The sequence below is a fragment of the Physeter macrocephalus genome, unplaced genomic scaffold (assembly GCF_002837175.3).
Source record: "Physeter macrocephalus isolate SW-GA unplaced genomic scaffold, ASM283717v5 random_289, whole genome shotgun sequence".
NCBI classification, from domain to species: domain Eukaryota; kingdom Metazoa; phylum Chordata; class Mammalia; order Artiodactyla; family Physeteridae; genus Physeter; species Physeter macrocephalus.
This window is the reverse complement of record NW_021145643.1, coordinates 1-19828: the sequence shown is the minus strand read 5'-3', so window position 1 is coordinate 19828 and position 19828 is coordinate 1. Positions and strand designations below refer to the sequence as shown.

Below are 19828 nucleotides of genomic sequence, written 5' to 3'. Positions count from 1 at the left end.
CCTGGCCATGCCACCCTCGCCAAGCCCGCATGCACCCCTAGTCCTGCCTACCATAAGCGGTCGGCTCTCCTGGGCCCACCCCCCAGTCCCACCGCACCTGCCCTCCTGACCCCTGACCAGCATGCTCACCCCACAGGATGTCCCATTACCCTGGGCCTGGACCAGTGTTCCTGGTCTGCTAGTTCACACCAGTGCTGTCGGTATTTCCAGCATGCTGTCTGGGTACAGCTCTCTGCACAGCTGGAAGGAGCTCCCCAGGATGCTTTTTGATGATTTCAAGAAAGTACCTGTAGGTGAGACTTGGTGACCGTGGGCGCCCACTTCATGGCCTCCTGCAGGATCATCGCACAGCGCGCAGCGAAGTCCTTGACGATGCTCTGGAAGAGGGTGCGCCGGGCTGTCAGAGCTTAGTGAGCACAGGGCTGGACCATGTCCCCCAGAGCCTTGTGCTGAAGTTCGAACCCCCGGCCCACCTCTCGCGCTTCGCAGGTGTCGGGAACAGTAATGCGATAGGGGGTGTCCGGAATGTCGTAGTAAGGCTGGTCCTTGTGAATATCCTGAAAGCACACAGGTCCCTCTTCCAAAGCAGGTCCCTGCGCAGCACCTCCCTCCCTTCCCCCACCCCTCCCATCTGTGATGGGAGCCCCCCAACCCCCCATTCACCGCTTGTGGCATGAGCTAGGCTCAGAAGGGTGGGCGGGGTACTCACGGCGCTCAGTGACAGCGACAGGGTCTGCAGGATGTCCAGCATGGTCTTCAGCACCGTCCCGCTCCAGAGCAAGTGGGGGAACCTGCACCCAGAGCCACCTCTCAGGGCCCAGAAGCCACCTGTCCAAGGAGCTGTGCTCCTTAAGGCCCCTCCTCCCTCCTGCTGCCCAGCCCCGGCCGCCCCGGCCCCATCATCTTGGTTATGCGCTGGCCAGACCACTCCCTGCTCCCCACAGGGATCCTCCCTGTTTTCAACCAGGGCCCCTGTACCCTCACGTGGAACATGGCAGGAGAGGTGACCCTCGAACAATGGGGGGCTGGGGGTGCCAACCCTCCACACAATAGAAAATCTGCATGTAACTTATAGACGGCCCGCCGTTTCCGCAGTTCCACAACCGTGGCTTGTGTAGCACTGCAGTGTTTACCACTGAAAACGCCCTGCTGCTCAAAGCGGGTGGCCCTGGGCCAAGGGGAGCAGGCTGCAGGCTCGGTGGCCTGGCTCAGACATGCCCTCTGGCCCTACCGGGACAGGCACATGGTGTCTGCTGCAGGCAGGCCCGGCATGGCAGTGCACTGAGGCCGGCCCAGCCCACCGTGAGGGCCCTCACCTGGGAGGGCCCGTTCCACGAGCCTGCCGTGCCTCCCAACACAGCAAGGAAAGCCCAGGGTGGAACCAGCTCAGGGTGAGCTCCCCTCCTCCTGAGGGCCTGGGAGAAACTAATTCCACCAGGCCTTGGGCTGGGAGACGGAACTTAGGATGGCCGTGAGCGTCCCAGAGCGAGCCCAGAGCCCTGCAGCAGGGAGGGTGGGATCCCGAGAACAGGGACATGACACCTGGTCAGGAGATATGCTCTAAGTAGCACCGACCACTCTGAACAGGGGAGGGTTAGGCCACTGACTCCTCACTTGCCAACATCCTGTGGGGGCTGCCCCGCCCTTTGAGAGCTGTGACTCTGAGTCCACTTTTCTCTGTATTGATGATGCAAGGTCGACCCTTCCCTGCATCCCAAATCTACACGTGTGCACACAAATGTGCACACACACACGTGCACACACGTGAACACACGCACAGCACCAGAAGGAAATCGAGCTCACTTGTCCACCAGCCCGGACAGGTACTTGTCGGCCACCCTCCGGATGCGCTTGTGGATGTGGTTGAAGTTCACCAGCAGGAACTGCGCATGACGCTCCAGCTCCTCCTCATTCTCCTTGGTCTTGGCCTGGATTCAGAAGAGACAGGTTGCAGGCCCCGCACAGCCCTGGCAGGCGTGCGCTGGCGCTCCAACAAGGCTTACTTTATCTGCCATCATGTTCAGGAAGGCGTCAAACACCTTGTCGGCAACGGCGATCACGCACTGCATCATCCCTGCAACACGAGGGCAGGGCGTCAGCGGAGGGGATCACCATCTCATCTGTCGCTGATACAACACTGTCCCCCAAACTCTCGGCTTTACTTGCATTTCCCCCCATGGCCCCCTTTCTGTCCCGGGACCCAGTCCAGGGCACCCCTTGGCATCCGCTCAGCACGGCTCTGAGCCCAGTAGTCTGTGCTGATTCCTTGGGCTGTTCCAGTCTTTCTGGCCTCCCCACTTCTGAAGGGCACAGGCATCTTGTAGGGTGTCCCTCAATCAAGGTGTGTGTGACGCTCGCTCATGCCTGGACCAAGCTCATGGGATTTTAGGTGAAATGCCCTCCTGGTCGCATCTTATGGGGGGGAGGGTGAAGTCGGTGCCCCCGTCACTGGTGGGCTGGCCCTGAATGCTCCCTCCACCCTCAGATGTGAGTCCCCAGGTCCAGCCCTCACTCTGGGGCAGGGAGCGGGGGGCAGCGGCTCCCGAGAACCTGTACACGTCAAGCTGTGCAGAGCCCCCCACTTCTCCTGGAAACCATCTATCAGTGTGTTCTGTGGCAGCTGTCCCTCTGGTTCTTGTCGACATTTTCTATCTTCCACATTCTTTCTCTTTTTAGCAACTGGAATTCCACCTGAAGGCGTGTCCCTCCCCATGTTTTATTTATTCAACCGTCTAGTCAGTAGGGACTCACGGAGGCTCATCATTTGTGTGGCTGCTCCCTCTGGTTGGCTCCTGGGCCCTGTGACACGCCTCCCCACCTTCTCCTTCTCTTTTTCCTCTTGTTTTGGCATGACCTTACTTTGTGGCCCTGCAAGGCGCCCTGGGCTCAGCCTATACTCTCCCTGCCCCAGCTCTCCCTAGAGTCACCATTCCTCCACGGAGCCCGGGTTCCTTTCACTGGAGAACAGTGTTCTGAGATCAAAATCTGGGCACTGGGTATGCTCAGTGCTGATGGGGTAGAGCAGAGTTTTAAAAACAACAGCGGGAGAACCATTGTGTTGGTGAGAGAACTGTGAGAAAACACCAACACGTCCTCCACGACACACCCTGTGTAGCTAGGACAGTTGGTGGCCATCCCTGTGCTGCCAGCGGAGGGGGCTTCCGGGCCCCCCACTGTCCTTCCCTGCCAGCCCCACGGGAGTCAAACCGACCTCTGGACTGTTGTGCAGGGTCACATGGAGCAGCACCTCACAGTCCCTGGGGCGATTTCTCAAAAGATTTCTCCAAGGGCTGATTTTTCAACAGAAGAAAAAAATGGTACCCGAGACACCTGGGAATTAGTTCTCCATTGGCAAGAACAAACTGCTCGAGTCGTCAGTGTGCTGATGGTGCTGGCATGGGAAGGACTCCTCACTACTTGTTTGTTTTTTTTTAAATTTATTCATTTTTATTTATTTATTTGGTTGCGCCGGATCTTAGTTGCAGCAGTTGGGCTCCTTAGTTGCGGCTCACTGGCTCCTTAGTTGTGGCTCACAGGCTCCTTAGTTGTGGCAGGCAGGCTCCTTAGTTGTGGCATGCAAACTCTTAGTTGTGGCATGCATGCAGGATCTAGTTCCCTGACCAGGGGTTGAACCCGGGTGCCCTGCATCGAACCCCTCCCCCCTGGGAGTTCGGAGTCCTATCCACTGTGCCACCAGGGAAGTCCCAAGACTCCTCACTACTAACTGTATCAATGCCAAATTTATTAACCTTAGAATCATCACTAAGCATCCCTCAAAACACCTTCCCACACTGTTAATCAACCAGACCTCGTGGATCTAGCAAATCAAGGATGCTTGTAAAAAAAAAAAAAAAAAAAATCATCCATCCAAGGGCACTTGGAGAGTAAATTAGAATGTGTAAAAAAGAGTAAATCCATTGAATAATCTGTTCAGACTGGGGAATATCTGCAGGTATGTGTCCATTGACTCCAGGAAATTTCAGAAAGCATGATTCAAAAAAATGCCTTTAAGAATAGTAAAACACTGTTCATTGAATCTGAAAAGCTAATTCTTTTTGCAATCAACCAATAAAAACAATATTTGTTTAAAAAGATTCTGTAACATAACTTCATGAATAATTTCTTCCTAACATTTTAGGAACTAGTTTAGTTTCTTAAAAACTTTTATTCTGAGAATACTTGAAATGATTGCTAATACCGTTTACTGAATAAATTCATTATTACATGAAATACATTAAAAAATTTGAGAATTGAGCATACTAAATTTCATCAAATATTTAAACACATTTATAAACTTCATCATATTCTTCTAAGCATTTAATTAAAGCATAGGTCTAATATTTCAGAGTCTCTTCAATTTTTAAATACCTTATAAATCAGCACATAGACCAACACAATGATGCTACAATTTATCAGTGTCCTTATACTAAAACTGGCAAACAGTGCCAGTACCATGCATTTAATTTTTTTCTTTGCTGCCTCAATTTTAATATCTCTTCATGTTTTAATTCCTATTCTTATCTTAGGTTCACCTCAGTAGGGTTTTGGTGATGGGCACATTTTGATACCCTAGAGAGGTTAATTCTGTTTCTGTCTCCCTGGGAGTGTCGTCCTGTTGGGACTGGTCAGGCCGAGGCCCTGTGAGCCCAGGGTCTGAGGACACTGCATCCTGGGACTTGCAAGCCCTCATGTTTCACACAGACTTTTGTATCCCGAAACTTTCCCAGAAAAGAAGGATGCAGCCTTAAATCAGATGTGGCCCACAGGTCCTGGCCTGCTGGAAACGTGTGGTAGCGAGTGGGGTCTCCTTGTGGGCAGCAGGCCTGCTGAGGCGTGGAGCCCCCACGGCAAGGAGCGGGATGCCCCCCAGCGAGCTCTCTGCTCTCCGCTAATAAGCGCCTCTAACAGACTGCTCGTGGGATGTCTCTGCCCATCACCTGCTGGACGCCCTTCCTACCTGGTCACTGAGACCAGGTGTGACCTTACACAGGTGCCCCGCCTCTCCCTGGACCATGCGGCTCTTTCTTGCTGCTCCCTCTTTCCTGATTGCATGAGAAAAACAACTATATGTCCCTACTTCACAAATACTTTAGTGGAAGAAACAAAATTATGATATCGTATATTTAAGCATATATAATACATATGTAATCTCCTAATGTATTTGGGTATATGCTTCCTAGTATATTTGTCCTTCTTTTAAGCAAGATAATAGAAATACTGTATCCATGCTCAAATTCTGATAATCTGTTAGGTGGGAGCCCCTGTAGCCTGATTCTCAGTCCTCTCAGCCTGCCTCAGACGCCTGAGAAGCACTACTGCTCCTTGGCCACAAGATGCCCCAGGTCCATCCAGACCGTCCGAGGAGCCCAGGATCCCTCAGCAGAGGATGGTGTCTGGGACTGAAACCTGGGGGCTGGAGCACATCTGAGCATCAGTGCTTCTGCTCTCGGGCCCCTGGCAGCAGAGGCAGAGCCAGAAAGATGTATATGTTTTAGGGTCAAATGTTTTATACTGATCTTTCCAATGTAGTACATAGCCTCATGAAACTATTTTCTCGACACAGACAGAAAACAGGATGCAGTATTCTTTTTTACGCTATTAAATCTCAGTTCATTACGAGAAGCCCGCAGGAGTCAACTTACCAGACTTGTCTTTCTGAATAGCTTTATCCTCAAAGTAGCAGAACATTACCTGGAAGCGGTCAGGATCTGTCGAGCGCAGGACCCTAGAGGGAACAGCTCTGAGTGAGTCTGAAGTTCTGCCCTCCACACCCCCCCCCCCACCGGCAGATGGAATGCTGCCCGGGCGGAGGAGGCTGTGAGGGCAGCCGCCCCCTGCGAGCCAGGGGTTTTAAGGGTCACATTCACAGGGTCCTAACGGCACCGGCTGCACGTCCATCAGCCAACAGCGCATCAGGCAGCCACCAAAATGAGAGGCAGCTCTCTGTGCTGCTACAGAATATTCGAGACTTTCGGCTGGGAGGAAAGGGCGAGGTGCAGAGGGACAGGTGTGAACAGGTATGATCCCACATCCCGCTGTGTGCGGGTGGGATACACGCATGAGCACGTGGCTGATTTCTAGAAGGGAAAGCTAAGAGACAGCAACAGGGGGCCTCTCTGGACTCAGGGCCAGCAAACGGAGACGTGCGTTTCTCCTTCTTAGCATCTTTTCTACCATCCAATGCTTTTCTTCTCTATTCTGTTTTACGCACCATGGACAATTTTAAAGGAAAACAATATCCCTACCCTTGAGGAAAAAAGGAAGAGAAAGGAAAGGAAGGCATGTGCTTGAACCAGGGCCCCAGCGCAGGGTGCTTGGCATCTGGGGCTCTGCTGAGACAGCCAGGCGCGCGCTCAGCAGTGCACGTGGATGACGTCCGCACCCACCCTCTCAGATTAAGGCTCCACGGGCGCCGGGGGCTCAAGCACAGACACTCTCCAGCGCCTTCGTGCACATGGCGAGAATGTGTGCTGTTGTCTGAAAGCTCTCCTGATAACTGGCGGCTGGGATCTAAGCCAGGCTCTGGACTAAAGGCTTCAGGGCTGCTTCTCAGTGCTGACAGGAGTCCAGGGGACCTGGCAGGCAGCCCCGGGCAAGAGCTGGGCTCTCAGAACCGCCCGCCAACTAGAGAGCCCGCCCAAGAGCCCTGGGTCACCGTGGGGGCACACCGGGGAGTGGACACAGCCCACAGCCCTGCCTGCAGGTGCTGGAGGCCGAGCGGGCCCAGAGGCCTCTCCTGGAGCTACACGTGCCAGGATTAGACCCAGGCTTTTGCTGTTTTGGTTTGGCTTGGTTTTTCTTTGAAAATATATTCTCTGTAAAAAAAAAAAAAAGACCAGAAGGAACGATACTAACCACTACAGATGGTGCTGGTGAGCAGAGTGGGTTTCTTCCCTCAACTATTTCCACGGTTTTGTATAATGTTCTCCTATTACTTATACAACTGAAAAAAAATGTGTAATGAAAAAAGAAAAGTCAAAGCTCCCTTGGCTGTGGGGACTCTGGGACTGCCAGGAGGAGGGGACTGAGGAGGGGAGGACTTACTCCCACTCACCCAAAACAGCTTCCACCTGGTTTATGTGTCAAGCTTCCAAGCAAGATCCAATCTACCGGAGGGTCTCATGGCACCAAATAAAGGTTAAAATAGTGGCGTTGTCCAAATATCCCTCGCTTTAAGAATCAATACTTTCCGTTTTAAGCAGTTTGAGAAAGACCTTATTCTATATCTAACCGCACCTGTCTTGTGACCTAAACAAATGTCCTCCTGCAGCCCCCCACAGAGGGTCCACAGGGTGGGCGGCTGGGCTCTGGACGACCTGCTGCTGCTTCCAGTCTCCCTTTATAAGGAGGCAGCAGGCACTGCCCTGGAGACCATGTGAGTCTCAGGCCAAATCAGGGTCCGTGACCTTGGGCAGCTTCTTTGAGCGCCTGGGCCCTGGTTCCCTCCTGTGAAGTGGGGTGTACAGTGCCCACCTTGTGGGCTTGCTGGGGGGCCCGTCAGCGCACGGAGCTCGTGCAGCGCCTGTGGGGCCGGCTCTCCATCCATGTTAGTGCTTCTAGCTGTCAGCTCCCTGTGGTTGCAGAGGCGTCCCGAGTGTCAGGTGCCCCAGAGAACTGTTTGGAGCAGCCCCCCACTTCCCGTTTGCTGTCTGTGCTCCAATGTGGTCCTGGAACCAGCCCGGGGGGTGCCCTAGAGCATCTCAGTGAGGGCTGGTTCCCGGCAGAGGCTCCAACCCGTCAAGTGCACTGAGTCGGTGGCAGCTCTGGTGACAGCTCAGAACCTGTTCCCTCGGGGAGGTGGCACTGGCGTCAGACCCCTGGTACGTTACTACACGTGGCATCCAGTGATCAGGAAGGACAAGCACACGAGAAGAGCAGAAGGGGCTGGGGTTGGTTTTTCTAAGACAGCTTACTTGTTAGGAGGAACTGAGAAAAGCCCAAGCCTGGAAAGAACACAAACGTAAAACCAGCTCAATCGGGGGTGCGGGTGGCGAAGCTCACGTACCTCATGTACTCCAGGCGGTAAACGGACAGAAGGTAGGTGGACATGGCGAAGTCCAGCTTGTTGATGAGGGCGGACACCTCGGGGGCCGGGTCCAGCAGGTTGATGATGGTGCTACGGAGCTCGCTCAACTCGGCCTGGGGATGAATGCCAGGACTGCTTGGGCACGGGTGGGTGTGGCTGCTCCCCCAGATGCAAACCCCGGGGCCGTGCCCGTGAACCAGACATGCAGGACTGGCCCTCACTGTCCCAGAGGGCTTCCCAAAACCCTGCCCGGTACCACCCGTCTTTGGCAGGCGGGCATCCTTACAGGGGTGACTGTGTCGTTCTTCATGGCTGAGTTGTACTGGAGGACAGACCGCAGGGGCTCTTTGCTGGGAAAGGTGAGCAGGGGGGACTTGGTGGCTATTTCACAGACGCCCTCGTACCACTCTTCCGGCCAGAGTCCTGCAAGAGAGCGTGGGCTGAGGTGCCTCCTGGCTCAAGAAAAGCTCCGGCGGGGCCCACGCTGAGTTCTGGAGTCGTGGGTCCTCTGGCTGAGCCACTGTCCCAAAAATGTGGCACAGAAATGAGTCTGTTTCCTAACGGGGGCAGGTTTCCCTAAGGTATGTGGTGTTCCCAGAACCCTAAATGACTTCGGGAAGTGTTCCCTGAGGAGGTGGCAGCCGCACTGGGCCTGTCTTGTGCGTGGGCACAGGCACCATTAGGTCGAGCCCTTTCTCACCTTGGTCCTTACTCTGCACTGTCCTCCCTGGGGCAGCAAACGTCCCCTACCTGACCCCTCCACGGCGAATCCCATCAGCACAGAATAGAGCCAGAAATCCCGGAAGAGCTTCTGCAACCGCGGCTTTGCTTCTTTGATGGGCGGCAACCGCCGGGTGAGCTGATGGGCCGAGGAGAGAGGGAAAGAAGGTGGTTACCTGCATATGAACCTGACACCTACAGGCGTAAGCTCGAGACCCATTCTCCAGGCTTCTTCTCAGAGAATCGGTCAGTCAGACTGGGCAGGTGAAGGCACGGGGCACAGTAACCAGCAGCCCTCAGAAAGCTCGCCCAGAAACGTTCCTGAGCCTCTTGTATGCGGGGCGGGCTCTGCACTGGTAGGGAAAAGCCCTTTGGCCTCGTTGGGAGGCCGGCAAGCAGCATCCCAGAGCTCCTGGGGACCCAGGGATGGGGCGCTTGGTGTTTACAGGCGGGCAGGGAACAGGGAGTAGCCGCCTGGCCACAGGAGCACCAGGCCCAAGGGCTGGAACCATAGCGGGCGGGGCAGTGACCTTGGGCAGAATCCCAGGGTGTGAAGCAGGTAAAAGCAGAGTGCTCATGGGCAGGGGTGAGGCTGGAGTCCTTGCGTCCCTGTCCCCATGGTGTCCCACCCAGTGCGTGGCAGGCGGAGGCACCTCGGGTATGGAAAACGGTTACATGTGTGCACAACGCCTGGTGGACAGGTGGACCCTCCAGAGTCCCCAGCAGAGGTCGAGCCACCACACAGCGCTAACCAACCTGCAGCGAGGGGGGCTCAGCAGTCTAAATGCTTATGATCTATGAGTGCCAAGTATGGGCTAGGTGCTGGCTAGGGTTCGCCTCCTGCCGGGGCCCAGGTTCGATCCCTGGTCAGGGAACTAAGATCTTGCAAATAGTGCGGTGTGACCAAAAAAAAACCCAAAAAACCCACCACAAACTAAAAATAGAAATGATCACGGCGCCACGGCCCCCTGCGAACACCTGAGTGGATGTGAGCATGGGAAGCACCACGGTACGGCCCTGGCTATCCCACAACAGACAGCAGAGCGGGGCTGCATGTCCTGCAGATGGCAGACAGGCCCGGGCCAGGGTCTCCTTGTGCTCTGAGTCTCTACCTGCACCCTCCCCTCCATTGTCCATGGAGGGACAGCTCACAGGAGGGTGGGGACACCTTGCCTAGCAGGCATGTCACCCCAGAGCACAGGATGAGGTCAGGAGCTGCGATAACTTAGAGGAAGAACTCGGAGCTGGAAGACGCGAGAGGGGCCCCCATGTCCAGGGGAGCATCAGAGCCACCGCCCCCGACGCAACCAAGCCCTGGGCTGCAGAGTGTCCTGGCTGTTCCTGTAAGCTCATCCACACAGAGACGGTCAGGCCTCCAAACACTGGGAGTCACAAGCCACTCGGCAGTGACCAAAGACACAACGAGGGCTTTGTGCTGACAAAGCTAGTTGAGCGATGTTTGATCTGGGATGTATTTACTTTGGAAAACACGACAGCAGTCCGGCACCAAAGGTCACACTGAAGGCTGCTGGTGACTTTGGCCGATTCTGTCCCTGCAAAGCCAGTTCTCAGCAGCACAGAGGTGAGTAGGTTTCTAACGTTTCTTCCGATTATGAATTCTTATTTGAGGTGGTTACAGATGGGTAACTGGTTTGCTTCTCTATCCAACTATATTCAAACGCTCTCTACACCGTCTTAGAAAGGGTAAGAGGTTTTGTTAAGCTGCCTATGATAACATTCTGTCAGTTACGCTAGTGGGACTGTCAGCCAACCGGGGAGGAGGGACTGAGCTAGGTTAAGGACCTGAACTGGGAATGGTGCTGGGGGCTGTGGGCAGGCACCCTAGCTCTGGGGCATCGCAAATGGTTCAGAAAAATGACGAGTGTCACACACGCGCACATACACGTACGTAGAGAGACCTGGCGAGTCTGGAGACGCGGGTACAGGGGGGTTGTTCTCTGTGCTGTGCTTTCAACTCTTTTGTGAGCCTTAAGTTATTTCAACCTGAAGAGTGTCCACAGCTCCATTACCCCCGCTCCGTCTGGGCTGGGAGACAGCAGCCAGGAGGGACGAGGGACCATAAAGCCCAGCCCTGCTCCACGCAGCCAGCCTGAGAAGGCGCCACAGGAAATGCCCATAAAAACAAACTTTTGAAAGATTTCCCTTTAAAAAATACTGCTTCTCTTCAAAGATAGTAATCTGGATTTAAACACAACCTAGTGATAATTTTAAAGTATCTTCTCTTGTGATACTAAATGGCAAAATAACAGGAAGATTTACCTTTCAGGTACCTAATCTTTTACCACATAAAATGAGATATATTATGAGATACCTTCTGCTTCCTCTGATGAGAGCATAATGCAAAGTGTTTTGGGCTTTTCATCGTATAATACGGGAATAGGAAGGAGCAAGTACAAGAAGCTTCCACATGTACTATCTGAATACAGGAGCAAAAAGACACGAATGTTTTCAACTTCTGCCTCCCTATCTGGTCTCAGATTCCTTTTCCTGAACTCGTTTATTCAAGTTGGGTTTTTTTTAAGCTTATTTTAACCTGAGAAGGATACTTTCAAGTGTAGCCTAGCCAGAAGACCTCTTCTTTTCTCACTTTTTTAGTGTCTTGCCATCAATACCCACGCCCAATTCTACCCAGAACCTGGGCCTGGTTCCGCTGGCAGACACACACATTAGACACTGTGTCCTGAGTGCAGGCAATGTGTGTGGCAGCCTCGGCTACGGCTGGGGGGAGGGAAGGGGACAGGAAAAGACAACAGACAGTTCCAAGTCAGAAACCATGTGACTTTCCCTCTCCAAAATGTCGTGATTAGAAGAGTGTGCAAGCTGATTGTGTTAACAGTGCTGCAGGGAAGAGCCGAGGTGGGGACTGGGGCAGGGACAACGGTGCTGGCACTCCAGGCCAAATGGGCAGAGCCCTGGATGCAGTGAAGGGGCTCCACTAACCTGGGTCTAATGTAGCCACTGGCACACTCAGGCAGGCTCAGCACCCCTGATATGCACAATGCTCTGCGCGGGGAGCTGAGTCACCAAAGCCCCTGGTCCAGCACCGGCACCCAGAAGAGGCTCCGCCGAGAGTCACTGCCATTGCCAGCACACCATCTTCAGGCCTAACAAGTCCCGATATTTACCTAACAGGAGCCAGTGATTCTTACCTGGCCTGGAGGGGAAGCAGACATTCTGGTCCTCAAAAACGTACCAGATGATCACACACATGACAAACCTGACAAGACACTCTCCTCTTTCTGAGGTAATTAGAAGGGAGGCTGGGATCCTGCATGACTGAGCAGCAGTATAAACACCTGCTGTCACTGTCCTGGAGACACAGAAGCATCGAATAATAGCTCATTTCCCAGGATGCAATTCACAACCAGGAAGGAAGCAAGAGAAGGACAAAGCCGTCTGGCAGCCAAACTGACGTGACAGGTGGAGGGATGGGAGACAGATGGCTCATCCCACAGTATCTGTTAAAAACGTGCCTTGTTTACTTAAATAGAGGGAGCGCCCCTCAGGCCTTCAGTAAGAGCTTTCTGACAGCACCCTCACCCAGACCCTATACACCTGGTGAGACTATTTGTAACCTCAGCCAGAAACACTTCAGTGGGAGAGCTCTGGTCCCTCCTGACAGCAGTGGGAGCCGACTGACAGATACAAGGAGAAAACGCACACCTGCAGCTAGCTGTACCCTCATCCCCCATGGCTGCAGGAAGACGGGCACCCACCATGTCCACTGGGCTCCCAGGTGATCCCTGCACTGCAGACACAGTCCAAATCACACAGATTAAACCACCCCAAATAACTGCTAGCACAGGAGGCAGAGCCTCAGCCTGCCTGGCGCCCCACCACCTGGCAGTGTCCTTGTGAGCTGTGCTTTACTGCACATGGGCCCCCATCGGCTGCGAGACCTATGTGCCTCCAGGGCCCACCCAATATGTCATTTGAAGAAGGGACACAAAGTTCAGTGAATGAATGAAGAGGAAACTCCCTGGGGCCCCTGAGCCCCATGGTTTTGCACACTTTCAACAAGGGCTTCTGATCTGGGCCCAGGGGTCCTCCAGGCAGGTTCATGAAGCCACACAAAATATCAGGCGTCTGTTTTATCTTCAGCAGATCCTAAAATGGTTAGAGACTGGCACCCCTGGGGCCCCTCCTGGGTCGTGGCTGGGGGTCTGCAGAGGTATGTGTGTGAGTGTGGGGGGCGGGGAGGGGGCAGTCTGCCAGGCTGCCCTCACCACATCCTGCTCTCCCTCCAGCTCCAGCTCTGCCAGAATGCAGCGCCTGCTGCACCCTCTTGTGGTGTCCCTCCTCCTGGCATCCGTGTGTGGAAACCTTGGCCCTCAGGGTCAGCTTGATGGCGGAGGGGGAGAGCCCGAGTCTGTGGACCCCCGGTGGGGGCAGCTGAAGAGTGGAGACCTGAGCAGACCCCTCCTGCCTGCCGACTTCCACAAGGAGAACACAGTCACCAACGAGTGGATCGCGGATGGGGAAGAGGACGAGGACTACCTGGACCTGGAGAAGATCTTCGGGGAGGATGACGACTACATTGACGTCGTGGACGCGGTCTCGCCCGTGGACCCTGGGACTGGCGCCGGCAGCGTGCTCCAGCTCTTCCCGGGCAAGAGCCGCATCCAGCGGCTCAACCTCCTCAATGCCAAGTTCGCCTTAGACCTCTACCAGGCGCTGAAGGAGCAGGTCAGTGCCTCGGACAATGTCTTCCTGGCGCCTGTAGGTGTGTCCACAGCCATGGCCATGCTCTCCCTGGGCCTACGGGGGGACACCCACGAGCAGGTACACGCTGCCCTGCGCTTCGCCGACTTTGTCAACGCCAGCACCACATACGAGCTGGGCACCGTCCACAACCTGTTCCGGAAGCTGACCCACCGCCTCTTCCGGAGGAATTTCGGGTACACGCTGCGGTCCATCAGCGACCTGTACATTCAGAAGCAAGTTCCAGTCCTGGATGACTTCAGAGCCAAGGTCCGACAGTACTACTTCGCCGAGGTCCGGGCGGCTGACTTCTCTGATCCCGCCTTCATCTCCCAAACCAACCAGCACATCTCACGGCTCACCAAGGGCCTCATAAGAGACGTGCTGGAGGACATGGACCCCGCGACTCAGATGATGCTCCTGAACTGCATCTACTTTAAAGGTAAGAGGCGGCGACGTTTCTCGGGGAAGACGCGTGGGCGCTCTCAGATCACAGGTGGGCCGAACTGCAGACTCTACCTCCATTCCCCTGGGAAACCCAGACACGGGGTCAGCTCGCAGGGACAGGGAAGGTCCTGATGAGGTGACAGGGCAGATGACTCTTAGAAACCCTGCACTTTATGCCTCGCCACAGCCTTGAGAGACTGCCACTGTCATGAGTGTCTCCAATTTACAAGACAGGGAATTAAAACGCTGCTCCGGGGAGATGGCGGTAAGGGGCAGAGCCAAGCTCCAGCCTCTGTTAGATCAGAATAACGCAAAAACCTTTCCAGCATCAGGTCAACCTGGATCTGAGCTTTTTTGTTTCCTTTCCCAATGGACAAAAGGCTGAAGACAGGTTCACCCTGAGTAACTGACATTCATAACCCCACTCCTTTCCAGGCAGGTGGGGGCGGGGAAATCAACCCTTATGTCTAGAGCAACTATTCCGGGTCAGCACCAAGCACCGAGGAACTTCCTAAGGAGGACCGCCCCCTCCCCGCCACCACACCAACCACCCACACCTACGCACACAAACACCCAGAGCCCCGGAACTCCAGAGATAAATGGACACGGGTCTGTAAATACCAGGCCTCGCTTCTAAAATGCCCTGGCGAGACCTGAGCCAGGAGAAACCTCTACTGCCCTCCACCTGCCCAGCGAGCCGAGGGCAGACATGAGGAGCGGGGTCACTGCACACTAGTGCGGTGACACGCAACCACTCTCCCCTCTGCCACTAAGGACTAGTGGGCACCAGCCAGGTCAGTCCCGGGAGGCCACGTTCCCTGGTTGGTCAGCTCCAGCACGGTTTACGGCGGTCCAGGGAGCCCCTCTCCTGGAAGTGGCTGAGGGGCAGTGGGGCCAGAGCACCCACCGGCCGGGACACCCGCTCCGTGCCCAAGCCGAGGCCCCCAGCGGCTGTGCGGAATGCTGCCAAAGGGCAAAGCAGGGGGAGGGAGCCAAGACAGGAGGAAGGGCTCAGAGGTTGAGCCAGACCCCTGGCTTCCCCGATGCCAGGCACAACGCCAGCCCCGCGGTGGGCGGGTCCAGGCCGAGGCTCCAACAGGCCCGTGACAGGCACATGGGACATACTCAGTGAACTCACACATGTCTTTCATCCCTGGCTGGCGGGACAGGTTTGGGAATGAAAACTGGAGGTCAGCCCTGGTCTCACTCCCCTATCCGTGTGGCCTTGCAAGTCCCACTGTTACATGCTCAGTGGGTTTGATGTTGCCAGTGACACTCGAGAGTAATTTCCTCTGTTCAGGGGTGACTTTGACAGTGAGTGGGAGACCCCTGGGTGGCACCGAGGCCCTCAGCTCTCAGCCCTGCCAGCCTGTGGGCACCCCGACTTCCAGAGCCTCTGCCTCAGCGCAGTCAGTATTCAGAGCAGGCAGGGACACGTCCCAACATGGGAACCAGGGTCACGCAGACGGCAAACGTGGCAGCAGGGCACATGAATCCTTGCCCACACACCGGAAGGCTTGTTGGATCACGGCTGGGAGTCAGAGAGATGAAACGCCAGCAGCACCAGCTCTCACAGGTGCATATCACAACAGAGTCTGGATGTGTAACTCTTAGCTCTAGCTCCCAAATCTCTGTCACTACTTTGATTTTAATTTCAAATGTTACGAGCACTCTGTAAAACACAGTGAAAACAGAGGTTGGGCCTCAGGAGCAAAGGAAGGACACAACCCGGGAGAGGCGGGGCGGCTGCAGCAGAGCTGGGAAAGCCGTGGCTGGAGCCCAGGGGAAAGGGGGTCTCCCCCAGAGCAAATGGTACAATCTGGGGGAGGGGAGAGGCCAGGGACACTGCTCACACCCACCATGCACACGGTGGACCCCCGCAGAGAGCTGCCTAGATGCCTGCCTCACGGGGCTGAGCAGCCCTGGGTGGAGGCCGGCTCCGGAGAAGGACCCAGATCAGAGGTGGGTGGGCACTGCTGTTACACCTCCCCCAGGGGCCTCCTGCTTTCCTGACCCCCTGCCCCACCCACCAGCTGGAAACCTTGAACAGGTCACTTGGTTTCTCCCCTCTGCTTGCTCATCTGTGAGATGGGGGTGGTGAAAGCACTGTCCCTCACGGTTGCTAGGAGACGAGGTAGCACGGGAAGGGGCTGGAGGAGGCCTGGCACACAGCCAGTCTCACCAGTGGGCGGGCGGCCCTCACTTCCAGTTACTAGCATCTTAGAGCCACACAGACACGTTCCCACTCGGGCACACGAAGCTGCCCCGAAATCCAAAGTGAAGGTGGCAATGGCAGTGCTGCCTCCCCAGGCGTCCAGCCAGTCCCCATAGAGCTGATGGGAGCTCAGGGCCCTCATCTTACAGAGAAACACGCAGAGGCGCAGGCAAGGCAGGTGATGCACTATTTAGTGTCAGGATCTAACCCAGCATTCACCTGGTCTATTCACCCCATCTGCCCTCATCCGCTTCCTACGAGAAGCCTCTAAAACAGTGGTTCTCAGTGTGGTGGGTGGGACAGACCAGCACACTGGTCTGGCACACTGGTCTCAGTGTGGTCCCCCAGACCAGCAGCATCAGTATCACCTGGGAACTGGTGAGAAACTTAAACTCCTGGCCCAAACCAGACCTGTGGGTTCAGACGGTGGGGGTGGGCCATGCAGCCTGTTTGAACAAACCCTCCAAGAGAGCATTTAAACAAAAGGCCGCTCCTGCTGACCTCACAGGGTCCTGGGTGAACAAATTCCCAGCGGAAATGACACACAACCACAACTTCCGGCTGAACGAGCGAGAGGTGGTCAAGGTCCCCATGATGCAGACCAAGGGGGCCTTCCTGGCAGCAAGTGACCAGGAGCTGGACTGCGATGTCCTGCAGTTGGAGTACATGGGGGGCATCAGCATGCTGGTGGTGGTCCCGCACAAGCTGTCCGGGATGAAGACCCTCGAGGCCCAGCTGAAGCCCCAGGTGGTGGAGAGATGGCAGAAGAGCATGACAAACAGGTGCCTCTGGGGCCAGGGGACTGGGGGCCCAGGGATGCTGGGGCTGCAGTCACTTTAGGGAAAGGGGCATGTGCCCCCTGGGCCACTGTGACTTCAGCCCAAACTTTCCGCTCAGTGAGAGGAGACCAGAGAGCGTTGGTGAGAAATGCACCTGTACTCTGTGATGTGGGGGCAGGAAAGACCCGGCTATGCCACACACTTGCCCTGACCCCCTGGGGTCGCTTGCTGTGGGCCTAGAACCAAGACGAGCCCCCAACCCAGTATGAGAAGCCCCGAGGTCCTCCAAATCCCCTCAGGGCGTCACTCACCATCTCACAGTCAGGACCACAGCTTGCGCTGCTGGATCAGGGCAGGAAGGACGCACACGTCACCTCCCTGTCTTCCTGGATCCCGCCGGGCCCGAGTCAACAACTGAACCTGGTCTGGGCCTCCTTTCAGGACCAGGATACAAGGAAATGCAACTGAGGGACAGGCAGGCTCTTAGGGGCAGGTCTGCCCAGGCAGCTGGGCAGGCATCAAGCCCTGTTACTTTCTCCTTAAAACCTGTTCTGTACCCGCCTCCTTCCTAACCTCACTGCCCACGACCTTCACCCTGAGCCAGCAGGGGCCTGACCAGCCTGCTGTCCCATGCTCCATCTACCTGGCACCGGCCACCAGGCAGCGTCCCCACCTCCCTCTTCCTGCAAACTCTCCGTGGACCCCCACCCACAGGATGCAGCCCGCTCGCTGCCCAGCCTGGCCCACACGCTGCTCTGCTCTCCCCTGCCCTCCTGCTGCTCCCTCCAGCAGGTCCTGCTCAGGGCCCCCAGATCTTGTCCCCCCTCCTCCAGGATGGCCCAGTGGTTAGGCCTGTTCTCGTCACTCGGACGCTAACAGGCGGTCTTTACGCTTTGCTGCTTCACGTATGGGGTCCTGGCACACCAAGAGGGAAGGAAGCTCCTGAGAAGGGGGCGCGTTTGGCGTCTTAGCCCCACAAGCGCTGTCAAGGATGGAGAACGCTAGCGCTGGCTGGTACAGAAAGCACTCTTTTTTTAAGTGCACTGACCTGCACTTCAGCTCCTTAAACAGTAAAATAACAAATGCCTGAAAGCAGGGACCCAAGTGAGAGAATGATGTCAGATGCCTGAGCCATGAGCCAGTAACAGCTCTGCCGCCTGGCTGGTAGGACACAAACCATACAGTACCGAGGACATGACCGCACAGCAGTAACCATGCCTCAATTCTGAGTGCTGGGATTACAAGGGATGGTCTTTCCAAAATCCTCCACTGGCAGGACGAGGATATGCATTTTAAGAAGTGTTGTGTCAATTCTGTGGTACACGGACTGGAGGCAGGTGTGTGTGTTTATGGACGTTTAAGGGGAAACGCGACTCCTCTGCAACTTGCAATTAGTAGAACCAGCCCTTCTCTTCCCTGACCAGGACACGGGAAGTACTCCTGCCCAAGTTCAAGCTAGAAAAGGACTACAACCTGGTGGAGGCCCTGCGGTCCCTGGGGGTCACAGCGCTGTTCAACAGGAACAGCAATATGACGGGGATCTCGGACCAGAGGATCGTCATCGACCTGGTAATGCCCGTCCCCATCCCGCCCCGGGTCTGCCCCCCTTGGAGCCCCTGCTGATACCAGAGAGAAGGCAGGTGCCTGGGAGCACCCCAGCCCAGCAGGCCTACTATGGCAGAGGCCCCAGAGCGTGAGCAGGGGGTCCTGGGGCCACAGTCCTGCCCGCAGGGCGCTGTGGGCAGCCCTGAGTGGTCATGGTGCACAGTGCAAAGGTGACACCGTTCACACCACACTCAGCTGATGCGTGAGGACTGAGTCCCAAGGGCCAACCTGCCCAGCCACGTCCATGTCTCCCCTGCGGTCGGTCGCTTGGTCCCTTCCCTGAAGGACATGAGACTACCCACCCCTTGCCCGTCTGTGAGTGACCACCGCCATCTGACAGCTTCCCTTTTGTCCTGACACAGTTCAAGCACCAAGCCACCATCATGGTGGACGAGGAGGGCACGCAGGCCGCGGCTGTGACCACCGTGGGGTTCATGCCATTGTCCACCCAGGTCCGCTTCAGCGTCGACCGGCCCTTCCTGTTCCTTGTCTATGAGCACCGCACGGGCTGCCTGCTCTTCCTGGGCCGGGTCGCCAACCCCACCAGGTCTTAGCAGTGGAGGCCGGGGCGTCTCGAGTGCTCTGGGTCATCCGCAATTCCATTTCCCTTCCAACAACGACCACGAGGTGCTGGGGCGGTGACCCCGTGGCTCAGGCCACCTTTCTGGGAGATATGGACGAAGGACCGCGATGCTTGCCACCATCAGGGCTGCACAGCCCAGAGGTCACCGCAGCTGCAGCGCGGTGGCTGTCTCCTAGAGGGTGTCGGTGCCAGACAGACCAGCTCCCTCCACCTCTCACAGCAAACCCCTCCCCAGGCCCAGCTGCCCCCTCCCCAGAGTGCTGACAGCGAGCCCCCTCCCCAAGGCCTGGGGTGCCCTGGCCTCGGTCTCAGTCCTCTCAAGGCCCAACCTCCTGAATTGAGGCTAAATGTCTCTGCACCTGCTTTCATGTCACGGCCACCCAGAGGACGGCATGTACCCATAGCCATGCCTTCCACCCTAGAGATAAATAAATATCACCACTTTTACTGGGTATAATTCTACTTTTATAAGGTCAGATAACTAAAAAAAGGCCACATTCAAAATAGCTGACACCCCAGCAGTGCTAGACATCAACAGAGTGACCTGAGTGCCCAACAGTGACCCAGAGCAGGCATGTCCTCGGGCTCAGACGTGGCAGTGCTGCTGCATCCTAGGGGTGGGGGGGCATGGATGGAGCTGCCTGGGGGCTCTGGAAACACCAGTCTGTATGTGTGGCACACGCTTCAGCTTCCATCCCCAGACACAGGGAGACCCTTAGACGTGCCTGCGG

At 55.9% G+C, this 19828-nt stretch overlaps 2 protein-coding genes across 10 annotated transcripts in view; one reads left to right on the top strand and one right to left on the bottom strand.

The window, feature by feature from the left end:
• LOC102988352 (phosphatidylinositol 4-kinase alpha) overlaps positions 1-17238 on the bottom strand; it is a 41103-nt gene extending 23865 nt beyond the window's left edge. For all 9 annotated transcript variants that reach the window (XR_008616672.1, XR_008616670.1, XR_008616671.1 and 6 more), the window contains exons 1-10: positions 17221-17238; positions 8777-8885; positions 8313-8449; positions 8006-8139; positions 5643-5725; positions 2004-2074; positions 1804-1928; positions 710-791; positions 474-557; positions 288-377 (exon numbers count right to left, since the gene is read on the bottom strand). Coding sequence is in view for 5 of the 9 variants with exons in the window: in XM_028485267.2 (XP_028341068.2) it covers positions 288-377; positions 474-557; positions 710-791; positions 1804-1928; positions 2004-2074; positions 5643-5725; positions 8006-8139; positions 8313-8449; positions 8777-8885; positions 17221-17223 (918 nt within the window). In the remaining 4 variants the exon portion in view is untranslated. The remainder of the gene's footprint in view (positions 1-287; positions 378-473; positions 558-709; positions 792-1803; positions 1929-2003; positions 2075-5642; positions 5726-8005; positions 8140-8312; positions 8450-8776; positions 8886-17220) is intronic.
• SERPIND1 (serpin family D member 1) lies at positions 13025-19513 on the top strand. Its single transcript, XM_007130621.4, has 4 exons — positions 13025-13910; positions 16639-16912; positions 18334-18478; positions 18877-19513. Exons 1-4 carry the CDS (start codon positions 13031-13033, stop codon positions 19066-19068), a joined length of 1491 nt encoding a protein of 496 aa, XP_007130683.3. The 5' UTR covers positions 13025-13030; the 3' UTR covers positions 19069-19513.
• Positions 19514-19828: the final 315 nt, after the last annotated feature.